Source organism: Staurois parvus, unplaced genomic scaffold (assembly GCF_062004578.1).
Source record: "Staurois parvus isolate SC_StPar_1 unplaced genomic scaffold, SC_StPar_1.0 ptg000235l, whole genome shotgun sequence".
In the NCBI taxonomy this organism is placed as follows: domain Eukaryota; kingdom Metazoa; phylum Chordata; class Amphibia; order Anura; family Ranidae; genus Staurois; species Staurois parvus.
Genome location: NW_028318031.1, coordinates 6,355,274 through 6,370,215, shown reverse-complemented (window position 1 = coordinate 6,370,215; position 14,942 = coordinate 6,355,274). Strand labels below are relative to the sequence as shown.

Genomic DNA, 14,942 nt, shown 5'->3' with positions numbered 1-14,942 from the left:
ATGGTCCTAACAATAATAAGTATTTATTTCAGTGAGGCATTGTCACCCTTTCCAGCTTTCTTCTGAATGTAACTCTAAACACTGGCTACAGTCTTCTGTAGTCACTGCTGTAAAACTGTGACATTCTATCTCTGTTGGAGCTTACACATGTCCACAGAGGTTCCTGCAAAGAGTCTACGGTATGTGTTCAGCACAGTTAGACATACATGAACAGGTCCAACTGTTCATTTAGGAGAGTTTAAAGTGTTACTAAACCCACAACAGTAAAATCAGTCTGTATATGCAGTAAAGCATGCTTGTTATACTCACTGTGGAACCTAAGGGGTTAATCCTCTGCATTGTATAAAAAGGCCATTTGATCCTTTCTTCTCTACCCCTCCTCTTGTTGAAATGACCACCTGATACAGACTGAATCCGTACTCACATGCATAAGCTCAGTTTGGTGTGTATTTCTAGAGTTTTTTTTTTCTCTTGGGAGGGTGCATGTGATCAGCACAGGGCCAATCAGCACTGTCCAGACAGAGGGCCAAGGGTTTCACATCCTCCTAGAGTAGAAAGAAAACTCCTACAAGCTTTAACCAGTGCTCTGCTGAAGTCACAAGACTGCTCTAACTGCTGATGGGAAAAGGTATTTAGCGGTTTATATTTACTAAAATAATTGCATTTCCATGTTCTGTGTGCTGTGGGAGACTGGATATAGTGAATGCAGGGTCCTGGGTTTAGTATCACTTTAACTCTACTTTACCTATTTTACTTGTAAGACATACAGATAGCCACTAGAGGGAGAATCTATAAAATAAGGGCTCCATCACACCTGAGGTTGAGGCAGTAAAACCATGTTATTGGGAGCCATTTCTATCGCCACCTCCTCTTTAGCTGCAGAAGCAATGACAGGGGGTGTACATGGCAGCGATACATGGTTTTGTGGCCACTGCAGGATTTATACCCCAGGTTGTGATCTGGATCATTCACATTGTGGCACGGTCTGTTGGTTGGTGGCAGCATGGCTGTGGCCACAAAGCATAGAATTTGAAGCCACTTGTTGTGTTCATCCCCACCCACTGCCTTTTCAGGTAAAGGGGCAGTGATTGTAGGGCAGTTGAAACATGTTCAACCGTAAGTTTTTTTCCACCTTTCTCCTCCCAAGTGGACATCCGTCCCACCCACCCAATCCCCAATTATTTTGCCTTCTCCCCCAATACTCCTTAATAATGATACCCTTCTGCTCCCTTCCTATTTCTGGTAAATGAAATGTCCAAAACATCCACACCCTCTTGTTTTGTTTTATTTATCAGTACTTACTGTATATAGCACGGTTAATTTACACAGTGCTTTTTATATATTGTACATACCAAGGTCCCTAACTAACATTCATACTTACACGAACTAGGGCCAATTTAGACAGGAGCCAATTCACCTACCACTATGTCTTTGGAGTGTGGTAGGAAACTGGAAACCCACTCAGGGACAGGGAGAACAAACTCCATGCAGCTAGTGTTGTGGTTGGGATTTGAACCAATGACCCTTGCGCTACTAGGCAGAAGTGCAAACCGCTAAAGTCAGCAATAGATGGTTTGAATCTCGGTCAGTTCAGCAGGGGTCATCCAAGATTCAATCCATCTATGGACAGGTTGATTGTACTCAAGTCAAACCATTGATCGACTTGGGTACAACTGGCATATCGGATTTCTTTGATGCGATTATTGCCAGTGGCTATAGCCGTTAGCTATAATAATTGTATTCTCCTGGCAAGGATGGCTCCCCACGTCAACCCCCCCCCCCTACTCCCTGGGAGAACACAATATCTCTGCAGGAGGGATTCCCCATCAAAACTGACTGTGTTAATGAGGAGTCAAGCAATTTTCTCTCCTGCAACCTGTGGTTACAGGAAAGAAAATTGCACAATATATGGTCTGCTTTAGCAACTGTGCTGCCCCACCCCATTAGCCTTTAGAGTTGTATTATTATGCCAGGGTGCAAAGTGTAATCCTAGACTCCCATCTGTCCTTTCAGCCCCAATCCAATCACTGTCCAAATCTTGTAGACTTCACCTCCACAACATCTCCAAGATATGCCCGTTCCTAACCTTGGAAACTACTAAGCAACTTATTCACTCCCTTGTTATATCTCGCCTTGACTATTGTAACTCCCTCCTCATTGGCCTACCGAATCGCAGGCTATCCCCTCTTCGAGCTATCAAGAATGCTGCTGCCAGACTCATTCACCTAACTATCCGTTCTGTATCTGCCACCCCTCTTTGCCAATCCCTCCACTGGCTTCCCATTGCCCAACGGATAAAATTCAAAACATTAACAATAACATATAAAGACATTTATAACTCTGCCCCAAACTACACCACTAATCTTGTCTCCAAATATCACTCTCCGCTCCTCACATGACCTCCTGCTCTCTAGCTCCCTTGTCTCCTCCTCCCATGCTCGTCTCCAGGACTTCTCCAGAGCTTCCCCCATCCTCTGGAACTCTCTACCCAAATCTATCAGACTATCGCCTAATCTGCTCACTTTTAGGCAATCTCTGAAAACCTATCTCTTCAGGGAAGCCTATCCTGCCCTCAGCTAATAATGGGATCTTCTACTCCTCCTACCAGTCCATCCCCCACAGTTACTACCTTTTGTACCAATAGCCCCTCCCTCTTAGATTGTAAGCTCCAAGGAGCAGGGCCCTCAAATCCCTCTTGTATTGAACTGTATTGTTGCTGTATTGTCTCCCGTTATATTGTAAAGTGCTGAGCAAACTGTTGGCTCTATATAAATTCTGTATAATAATAATAATCCTGTATAATAATTATACAGGATTTATATAGCGCCAACAGTTTGCTCAGCGCTTTACAATATAAAGGGAGACAATACAGAACAATACAGTTCAATACAAGAGGGTTAGGAGGGCCCTGCTCCTTGGAGCTTACAATCTAAGTATCTAGCTATGTTCCTCAAATCCCAGTTTACAGTCAGACTGTGGGCTCTACAAAAAAATAGCTTAGTTAATTGTCTTTCATTTGATTGACAATGGCAACATTGTAGATCTGTACATTGTGTACTGTCTGAATACATCGAAAAATAAACATCTACTATTTTAAAAATGAAAATCACATTTAATATTTAACATAAACTGTACAAAAAATTACTTTAAATTTGATTAAATCCAAATACATTATCATTCCCAATAAATATCATGTCAGAGGCATTACATTTTAATAAATGTAACCATCAGTCATAGTATCATATATGTAATGATTTTCAGTGTTTTTTCAGCTAAAGTCACCACGCGGTGGTTTGATTATGACAGGCTCTCTTTAAACTCCAATGCTTAGCAAGCTACTTTGAACAAATACAATCCCATTTATTACAGTCTTCTTCCTTCCCAAGTTAAGCACTTCTTTTAAAGTCTGTCAGGTTTTTTCTTTTGGTGGGGAACAGTTACAGACTGGGAGGCGTGACCAGAGTACTGAGTAGCAGCTCTCAGGCACATAACACAGAAAGCTCAGAACAAAGATAGAGCCAGGCTGATCAGCTTTTGGGACCAGGCAGATACACACATACACAAAGGAGAAACAGGAGAAAGAACAGCACAGACTGCTAACATGAGGTTAGTGATAAAAGTGCAGTGTGCCAAGTTGTTACTACTGGAAAATTTATGAATTCGGAACTTGAAGATACTTTTTGATGTTGCCTAGTTGCTAGTGGAAGCTAACACAGCTGGTATTAGGAAACTGTTACATTATTAACTGGGACTTCAACATTAGTTTGCTCACATTGCTCTAGTGTGGTTTTTTTTATTGATTGTGGCCAACTGTCACACGTGCAATAGTGCAATAAGCAGGCTAAAGCAATCATTCTGATCTTTTAAATGAAATTAAAAGTAATGTGTTCTATTTTGGCTCTAATTGGAAAGTACAGATAACGATGACAGTGACTTTCCTTCATATAATACAGTTTGAATATGACTTATTTTTTAAAAAATCAGTGCAACATCTAAAGTGCACAGAACACCAACCAATCAGTTACTAAATTATTGTTGGACTTCTGGATAAAATAGTTTACAGATTGCTCTTAGTCTTACTAAGTAAGCCTAACTATGGTCAATCACTGTTTCAAATTTCTGCTTGATTTTACTTGAATTCAAATATTAATTAATAGCATGCAAAGAATTAAATTAATGATAAGTAAAGAGATTATTTACGAAAACTACAAAAGTCGATGAGAATGCCAAGCATATGAAATCTAACTATGGTTTCAATGCTAGCTAGGGGTAAGTGCTCTATACAATTTCTTAACAGTAAGTATGCTAACAGTGCTAATCGTTCTAAGACTCCTGTCCTAAAATGTATATTCCATCCAGTAGTGCCATAGAGGATAAACATTATAGATGGATAACGAAGTGACACACAAGTTATAGATTTTGAAAAAAACAAAAAAAACAAAGCTGTGTTATATATACTCATACAAAAACTCCTAAATAAAATGCTTATAGTAAGATAAATTATTGCTACCTTTGTTTTACCTTATCTTGATCTACTTATGTATTTCATGCAGTGATAAACATTTGGGAATGCACAGTAGCACAAAGTCCTGATATTCAGCTTAGTGATATATTGGTGTGGAGTTGTGCAATGGAAGTGTACTTGTCTCTTGTATTAGTGTACAGCAGCATACCATATGTATGCAAACAAAAGGAGGAGGCATTACCAACAGAGACAAATCAGACTGCAGTAATTTATTTATTACAGGTACTTATATAGCGCCGTCAATTTACTCAGCGCTTTACATGTATATATATATATATATATATATATATATATATATATATATATTGTACATTCACATCAGTTCCTGACCCTCAAGGAGTGTACAATCTAGGGTTCCTAACTCATATTCATACATACATATGCTAGGGCCAAGGCAGCACAGTGGCTAAATGGTTAGGACTTCTGCCTGGCAGTACTAGGGTTAATAGTTCAAATCCCAAGCATGGCACCACCTGCCTGGAGTTTGCATGTTCTCCCTGTGCTTGTGAGGATTTCCTCTGGGTACTCTGGTTTCCTCCCACACTCCAAAGACATGCTGGTAGGTTAACTGGATCCTGTCTAAATTGGTCCTACTATGTGTAAGCTAGGGACCTTAGATTGTACACCCCTTGAGGGTTAGGGACTGATGTGAATGTACAATATATATGTAAAGCGCTGCGTAAATTGATGGCACTATATAAGTACCTGAAATAAATAAATAAACATTGACAGGACCCAATTAACCTACCAGCATGTCTTTGGAGTGTGGGAGGAAACCAGAGTACCTGGAGGAAACCCACACAGGGAGAACTTGCAAACTCCAGGCAGGTGATTCTATGGCTGGGATTCAAACCAACAACCCGAGTACTGTCAGGCGGAAGTGCTAACCATTTAGTTACTAGATAGATTTGAGTGGCAATCCTTGAAATTTCTTTAAAGTGGTATTATGTTGCAAACCCAAAACCAAAAATGTAATATATTGCAGCTTGCCAATCATTAGCTGTGGTGGCTGCATTTATTTTCTACCACACCTCCAGTTCTAGAGTGTCTCCACTCTGGATAAAGTAGCACAGGGGGCACCTTTGGACAGCAGCATTGTCAGTCTGGGGGGAGGGGAGTGTTAGATGTACTAGTAGCTTTAAGCACACTAAAAAAATTAAGACAAACTCCAGCTAATACTTTTATTACAGCAGTTTTTCTTCCTTTTGGGATAAATGTTTTACATCTGATTATTGTAAGCACCCCTGTCAAAAGTAAATAGATTGTGTGAACTGTTACATCTGCAAAACAGCTTGTTTACTTGAAAAGGAATAGAGTTACTGGCCAGATCAGAAGGTGAAAATAAAGGAAAGAAAGCCATCAGAAGAAAATGAATGCAGTCATCACATCTACAAATTGCTATGTTGCAATATAATAAATTATTGCTTTTGGGTTTAATGCCACTTTTTAAGTTAAAAGTGGAGAGTGCAAAATCTGGTATACCTGTGAATGGTAGCCAATTACCTTCTAACTTTTCATGTTCAGTTAAAGTGTTACTAAACCCAGGTCCCTGCATTCACTATATCTGGTCTCCCACAGTACACACAACATGGAAAGGCAATTATTTTAGTAAATATAAACTGCTAAATACCTTTTCTCATCAGCAGTTAGGGCAGTCTTATGACTTCTATCAGTGTCCAGCAGAGCACTGGTAAAGATTGTAGGAGGAGTTTTCTTTCTGCTTTACGTCTTACAAGTAAAATAAGTAAAGTAGAGTTAAAGTGATACTAAACCCAGGACCCTGCATTAACTATATCTGGTCTCCCACAGTACACAGAACAAGGAAATGCAATTATTTTAGTAAATATAAACTGCTAAATACCTTTTCTCATCAGCAGTTAGAGCAGTCTTATGACTTCAGCAGAGCACTGGTTACACCTTGCATGAGGAGTTTTCTTTCTTCTCTAGGAGGATGCAGAACCCCTGACCTCTGTCTGGATAGTGCTGATTGGCTTTGTGCTGATCACATGCACTCGCCCAAGAAAAGAAAAACTCTCTAGCAATACACACTAAACTGAGCATGTGCAGAGTGTCTTCACATGATATGTCTTATGAGGAGATAAGAGGGGGGTACTGAAAGAAGGGGAGGACCAGAGAAGTCAGGATAAACCATTGTTTTTACACAATGCCGAAGATTAATCCCTTTGGTTCCACAGTGAGTATAACAAGCATGCTATACTGCATATACAGACTGATTTGACTGTTGTGGGTTTAATATCACTTTAGGCTCTGGCAATAAAACCTGGATGCTGATTAGTTTCTATGCAGAGCTGCACCAGATTTTGCACTCTCCAGTTTTAGTTAATAACCCCCTCTGTTTTCTAGTTTATTAATCACCCAAAAGTCATTGGCAATGTTAGACATTTCTTAATCTATAAAAATTCTCTGCAATTGAAATTGAGCATGTTCACAAAAAAAATACATAGGATAACTTTGTTGAAAACCATATGTCAAAATTACCAATGGATCCAGAGACACAGGCAGCTAAAGGTATATCCATCTTATAAACTGATTTTTAAAAACCTAGCCTCACTCTTTCCCATCTCTTTAGCCTCACTGTTGGCTCTTTAATGTGATGGGCAGGGTCACTGATCAGTAAGTCCTTGAGATCTGCATGTAACTTCAGCTGCCTGCAAATCTGGATTCACAGATCACTCTGACAAATGGTTAACACTAAAGGTAGCTTCTGCTAGTACAATCCTTTTATCATTCCTAGACAAAAAGCTATAAATTTTTCTAGGCCATTTTCCATTAAATGCCTACATCTGTGGCTAGTCTGTCAGATTTCCAAGCAATAATGGGTTGATTTACTAAAACTGGTGCACTCAGAACCTGTTGCAGCTCTGCATAGTAGCCACTCAGCTTCTAAATTCAGATTGTTCTATTAAGCTTTGACAATAAAACCTGGAAACTGATTGGTTTCTTTGCAGAGCTGCACCACATTTTGCACCATGCAGTTTTAGTAAATAACCCCCAAAACTAGAAAAGGAACGAAGGGGGAAGAGAAATGCGGTCACATGAATCAACTAATGTAAAACTCTGTCTGCGTCAAAATTAAACTCTGCATTTCATCAGAAACATTTTTCTGTGCAGACAGATGAGGTCACAGAGTATAAATGCATCAGGAATAAAAAAATAAAATAGATAAACAAATAAAAAAATAACATCCCAATGAATAAACAAATAAACAAGACTGATGTTCACAAAGACACCTCCACTGTACAGATATATTCCCCACTTAACATACTCCCTGTCTAACAGCACATTCAACACTTTCCTCTTTTGAACCAGCTACTACTGAAGAGGTTACCAAACTTTTCTCAGATGCCAGTCTAATGAATTGTCCCATGGATCCTGTTCCCTTGGAACTACTATGGTCACCCTCTTCCTCTATCCTATGCTCTCTCACTCACATCTTCAATCTTTCCCTATCTACTGGCACCTTTCTCTCCATCAAAATCAATAATACAGCTATAAGTCCCTCCCCTCACCCCAGGGTACTAGGTGTAATCCTAGACTCTGACCTGTCCTTTTGGCCCCCAATCCAATTACTTTCAAAAACTTGTAGACTTCAACTCCAAAACATCTCTAAAATTCACCCTTTTTTAACTAATGAAACCACCCAGCAACTCATTCACTCCCTTGTTATCTCTTGCCTTGACTATTACAACTCCCTTCTCATAGGCCTACCTCTTTGTAGGCTATTGCCTCTTCTGTCTATCATAAATGCTTCTGCCAGACTCATCAACCTTACCAACCACTCAGTGTTGTTTGCCACCCCTCTCTGTCAATCCATCCACTGGCTTCCGATTGCCCAATGAATTGAATTAAAAACACTAACAACATACAAAGCCATCCACAACTTTGTCCCGAGCTACATCATCAATCTTGTATCCAAATATCACTCAAACCATCCTCCCTGCTCCTCTCATGACCTCCTGCTCTCAAGCTCTCTTGTCTCCTCCCCCCCTGCTCATCTCCAGGACTTCCACAGAGACTCTCCCTTCCTCTGGGACTCTCTAGGGAGAGTCTCTGTGGAAGTAAAGTGCTGCACAAACTGTTGGCACTTTATAAGTTCTGAATAATAATAACAGCAATAATAATAATAATAGAAATCATAACAGAGCTGAAAAAAATCATTGTTTTGGATTTTTTTCCCTAAAAAGTATATGTGGGATTACTGGAATAAAAAGAAAATGTTATAAGTAAGCTTTTAAATGGAAACCCCATTCTGAGTGATATTCTGCAATAGAGATCCTCTCTGTACAGTCCTGATTTGCTGCCAATGAAACTCTGGTGGCCCAGGGTGCTAAGTAATTGCTGGCTTACCTCAACGGTAGTGAAAACTGATACAGTGCCTGTAACAGAAAACCAATTCTTTGCAACAGTACTTTTCACCATGATGTTCAAAATGTTTTCTTCCAAAAGTGTTATTTTACATTAAAAAAAAATTAATGTTGTATTTGCATAATAATAAATGAAGTATTAAATTTAATTGTGAATATTTATATTTCCCTTAAAATGTTTTCTAACATTCCACTCAATCCAAACAAAAAGAAGTGAGGGAGTAAAGCAGAGGTTTGGGAGCTCATTGAGGACATTACAAGAAGGTAGAAAAATACAGCAAGAAATTATTTAATAAAAAATGGATTTCAGGGTCATTAAGTAGTGGATTTGTATGGGTTATATTTGGAGAGTAAGGATATTGTTTAGTGTCACTTTAAAATAAATTTGTTGTTTTTCTTGAGTACCTTTGTAATATAGTTTTATTACTAGTTGATTCTGCCAGCAGAGCTGTTGGTTTTTACACTTCCTTTACCAGGATGACAGTAGAGATTGCAAACCAGATGTGTATTTTTTGTAAATTTCATTTTATTACATTTTTTAAATATGCATTACCAAACAAGTTAAAGCGGATCTTCATTCTGGGTAAAAAGAAAAAAAATTAAAAGTCAGCAGCTACAAATACCGTAGCTACTGTCTTTTAATAAAAGGACACTTACCTGGTCAGGGATCCAGCACCATCCTTATCCAGGCTAGTTCTTCACTAACCTTAGGGTTCACAGCTCCGGAATCTTAGCTGTGGGCAGCCACCTATGCTGCTTTCGGCTTTGCAACTTACTGCAAACTGCGCATACATGAGCCACACTGCGCTTTTTCAATGGTCTCACAGTCTTCTGGGACCTGTGACATGTCCCAGAAGACTTCAGGGAGGGGGGGGAGAGCTTGGAACTCTGGACGCCTAGTCCCGTCAAAACTAGGTACCCACTCCCCTCAAAAAAAAAGGATCATCCAAAAATGGGAGAGGGGGGGAATGAGGACCTACAATGGAAGTTCCCCTTTTGGGTGGCGTTCCGCTTTAAACATTTAAATGTGTTGATGTTGATACATGTGACTAATATAGTATACGCCTCTGTCCACAAAGAGAACAGAGTAACCAGTTGTAAAAATGTCAGTCCCAAAAGGCCCAGGTAATTTTCTGGTCTGTATGTCTCGTGTAGAACTAGATCAGTCCTCTTCACCTCAGGAGACAAAAAAAATCCACAAGTGTCCATTTCAACACTATTAATTTAAGGCTAGGATCCAGGGGTTCATGGGTATGTATTTTAAATAAACTTTAAATAAATGATTAACAAATTAAACCCCCACTCAATCTAACACTTTTTAAGAAGTTGGAGAAAGTTTTTAGCTTTCGAAAAAAGGACTACGCCAAAAAAATGGCCATTTCTTGTATCCTTTTGGTATATAGGAGGACACCCCGGTCAATGTTTTGTGGTTTGTACCAACCCCTGTAACTGTAGCTTTTGCTGGACAGCTTGGGGTGTTATGGAAGTGGAAAAATAATGGATCCACATACAGGATCAACAGGTAATAAAAGTATGTTGCAAGATCAACAAAAACTGTGGTGTTAATGCTATTGACAGATTGCATTATATTCCATTTTTCATTTTGCCCATAGTTCCATTTTAAACCCTCTATTAACTACTTTTTGGGACTCAGGAACTACATTTCACTACATCTGCCCGATGCTTACAATTTGCAAATAAAATAATGTAGATCTTACTATTTTCATATTGATACACAAGGTTAATGGGGGTAGAGGGGGTGGATAGGAACAGATGGTGACCATTATACTTGTTTGGGTAACCAGGTGGTACATAAGACATGCTGTAATCTCTGGCTGTGTCAGTTAACATGGAATAGTAAGATAAAAAGCAGAGAAACATAACATTCACATATAAAAGCCTCCAAATTACATTTAACAAAAGTACCGTAGTTACGAAAGTATTAATCTGCCACACAACATACTTAGGTATTAAACAAAACATCACAATTCTTCTGTTTTGAGAACTTCATGTTTCAGTGATTATCCATAGTTGTTTTTGCACTGGTGATTATGAAATCATTTATTTAAAGCCCCATTCACAAACTTTATACTTTCCAGATCAACTTCTCCTGCAATTCAATGTACAAACATTTACAGGAGTTTAGACATGTTCAGGGTATCTACTCTGTTCCTAGAGGCACAAATTTCTATTTTTTTCTAATTGTAACTAAGCTGAGTGTTCCTAAACACGTGGGCACACAGTGGAAATGATACTATTTACATTTATTACATGCATTTATATGTATTTAGAAATAACTGCATATTAATTCATATAATCACATTGCATGTAAATGAACAATAATAATAAATATACGCAGGTAGATATTTAATTAAGTTGATGTGGCTGTGCTAGAAATGCTTTTCTCTGTCAGGATGAAAAGTAGTGATATCTTCTAGGTGCAATAGGCATAAACACCAGGAAAAATGTTGTACACTGGCATACAGGCATTTGTTAAGCATTAGCAGCTGCTAAAGACCGCAATAACACGTTCAACATTTTCCACCTAACCCCATGTAAAGTGATGATTTTATTAGGTACATTTTCATAAGTGACCACCACTACTTTCATTTTCATAGGCGACCACCAACACTTAAATTCGCACATAAAAGTGTGGACTCAAGCATTTGTACTTCAAGAAACAGAGTTCAGGCACAGCTATATTCACACCCTTGTCCATCTGACATCAGTAATATGATGTGGCTGCCACTGCTAACCAGTACAGTAGAAAGCATAGAGGTTGATTTATTATAAGAGTAAAGGCTGTTCACTTGGAAAAGTGAATGCTCATTGGGTTTAGTATAGCAGGTCAACCTGTGTTCAATAAACAAACCATAAATACCAGATGGACCGCGCAAAAATGGTGTAGACAATATAAACTTGATATCAATAATCCTAATAATAAATAATACACATCTGTAAACTGGTTTATCTGTGCAGTCCCAATATGTGAAAATAAAGTGCAAACGTGCTAGATTCTTGATTGTGAACTCCGTAATAAAGTGACAGGTGCTCCACTGCGCTCAGACTGGTGCCCCACATGGATTTACACTCACCATCATCCCATGACCACCTATCTCTAAGATGGTCACTAGCGCTTTTGTTGGGACTATCCCAAAATACCACATATTATTGGTGACCGATATTCCTTTACATGTATTCCACAAATGCTAGTAGTAACTGATGTGTCTTCACCGGGTTAGGTTGTTAGTAATACAGGTGATTCTTCATAGGGGTTAGTTAATACCAGTACTACTTCTCTCCTCCACAGGCAATAATATAAATGTTCAGCATAAAAATGAATACAAAAAACAGACATCCCATAGTGTAAACTGCAAACCTTTAATAGTGGGGATAAATAGTTAAAATGCAACTCACAAAAAAAGTGCCTATTACTTGACACTGAGTTTGTTCAGCTCTGTTGATTGTAAATGGAAGAAAAAGATGGCCGCCGCGTTCCAGTGTGCATTCCAAAGGGTGGAAGTGACGTCGGTAGAAATTGCGTCATCAAACCTCGACACGTTTCGACCAATAGATCGTCATCAGTTTACAGATGTGTATTATTTATTATTATGATTATTGATATCAAGTTTATATTTTCTACACCATTTTTGAGCGGTCTATATTGTATTTTTTTATTTTGTGTATAATAGTTCACAATAAGGACTGCTGCATTATACAGGTATTTTTATTGACTTATTATTATTTATTTATTTAATTTATTTATTTATTTAATTAATTTAAAGGTATATTTCATAAGTACAGCAGCATTTCACATTTTTCAATGAACAAACCATGTCTTATAAAAGTGGATTTATTTTGGGTATTCATAGAGAACACAAGTTTGATTTATTTACTAAAATCAGGTTTGATAGGTGAACAGATTCTGCTCCATTAACAAATCAACCCTTTGTGTCATTTTGAGAAACAATACTATGCATGAGGGTTGATTTACAAAAGGCAAATAGGCTGCACACCTTGCAAGTTGCACTTTGCAAAGTAAATTTCTTCAGAGCTTAGTGAATGAGGTGAAGCTCTGCTGACTTCCATCAACCGATAATGTGCAAGCAAAAATGCAGTTTTTTTTTCCTTGCACCTGACTGGTTATTGCACATATGTCAAACACAAGGCCCACGGGCCAAATCCGGCCCACCAGACCATTTCATGTGGCCCTCACACCTCTCCTGCAGCTGTGGCACCCCATCTCTGCCCCCACCTTGTCTCAGCAGTCAGCAGTAGAGTGAAGGACAAAACTCCTCCTACAGATCCTGAGATTCTCTGTGCAGTGGCAGAGAGGCTCATCTCTGCCTCCCCCTGTCTCAGCAGTCAGCAGCAGAGAGGAGGACAGAACTCCCCTTGCAGATCCTGCACCTCTCTGTGCAGCTACAGCACCCCCTTGTCTTTACCTACACAGGTCTCAGCATTCAGCAGACTCCAGCAGCTGACTCCAGCCCCTCTCTGGTCCTTCTCAAGACCAGGGGCGGACTGACAACTCATGGGGCCCCCAGGCAGTAGGGGATCATGAGGTGTCCTTGCCTAAACTCAAAAAAGCCTATGAAAAAGGTACCAGGGGCATCTCATGGGGCCCCCTACTGACCCCGGGCCCTCGGGCAGTGCCCTAGTTCCCAAATGGTCAGTCCGCCCCTGCTCCAGACCCTGATCCTTCAGCTTCCCAACCTCGCCCCCTAGCAGTAACAGAAGGTGGGAGGGTGGGGTACTCTTGACTTCTGATGGTGGGGGGGCTCTTGATATCTGATGTAAGAAAGGGTGGTGTACACTTGACATCTAGTCTTACAGATACAACTGGCCCTTATAGGGTAACCATAATTCTGATGCATACCTCATTGAAATTGAGTCTGACACCCCTGGGGTATTGTTTGCAAAGTGAAATATCAATAAACCCCCAGGAAAATTTACTTGAAAAGTCTAACTTCCTTTGCAAAGTAAACAATCTATTTTCCTTAAATAAATCAACTCCATAATGAACAGATTTAGTTGTGTGTGTGTATATATATATATATATATATATATATATATATATATGTTGCAAAGGTTTATAGGCTTGTTGAATAAAATAGCTATTTTCCTAGCGTGTGTCATTTTAATTATACAAATAGGTTTAAGGAAATGTTTTTTAATTATCTTTGACATAATTAGATATTTACATTAAATAAGAGGACACATGATGATTATCCTTTAAGTGAATCAAACTCCACTCAAGTATATATATACTGTATATATATATATATATTATATATATATATATATATATATATATATGACCAGGGCATTTTTTTGCTGTTTGGCACTGAGCTACTTTAATTGGCAATTGTGCAGTCATGCAATACTGTGTGCAAATGAAATTTATATCATTTCTTCACACAACTAAAGCTTTCTTTTTATCACCACTTGGCTTTTCATTTTTTATTAAAAAAAGGCCGAAAATGTTGATAAAACCACACACTATTTTCTACTTTCTGTTATAACACATATCCAATAAAATCAAATTCAGAGAGAAGAAACAGCTAGATTGCTGCTCTGTCTGCATTTGTAAACACAGGACTCTGTGCTGTGATTGGACACAGCCGATCGGCAGGTTTCAGGGCGCATGCTGATGATGGAAGTCAGCAGAACCCTCCCTTCACTCACTAAGCTCTGGGGAAAGCTCCCTTTCATAGTGCCAATTCTCTTGCAAAGTGAATAGCTTATTTGTAACAAATCAATTTCAAGAGCACTACTGCACATGAGTACAGACACTGTCCTTGACATAACTAAACTCCTATGCAAGGTCTGTAAGTCCTACTCCATTAGATCAAGCATTTATCATATTGGTAAATATACTCATAACTTAAATAAAATTAGAGCAGTGATTAAGGGAAATAAACCCTCTTACTTCATTTGCTATATAATTAAACATATTAAATAAGAATAATTTGCATAACTTTGTGCAGTTTAATGAAAGCCTGCTAATAAATTTGCTTTCTTTAACGATA

General features: G+C 38.8%; 1 protein-coding gene across 3 annotated transcripts in view; it reads left to right on the top strand.

Moving 5' to 3' along the window:
- Nucleotides 1-3,494: 3,494 nt before the first annotated feature.
- Nucleotides 3,495-14,942, top strand: part of MASP1 (MBL associated serine protease 1) — a 119,049-nt gene continuing 107,601 nt past the window's right edge. For all 3 annotated transcript variants that reach the window (XM_089680133.1, XM_089680132.1, XM_089680131.1), the window contains exon 1: nucleotides 3,495-3,606. In XM_089680133.1, coding sequence (XP_089536259.1) covers nucleotides 3,602-3,606 — 5 coding nt within the window. In that variant the 5' untranslated portion in view covers nucleotides 3,495-3,601. The remainder of the gene's footprint in view (nucleotides 3,607-14,942) is intronic.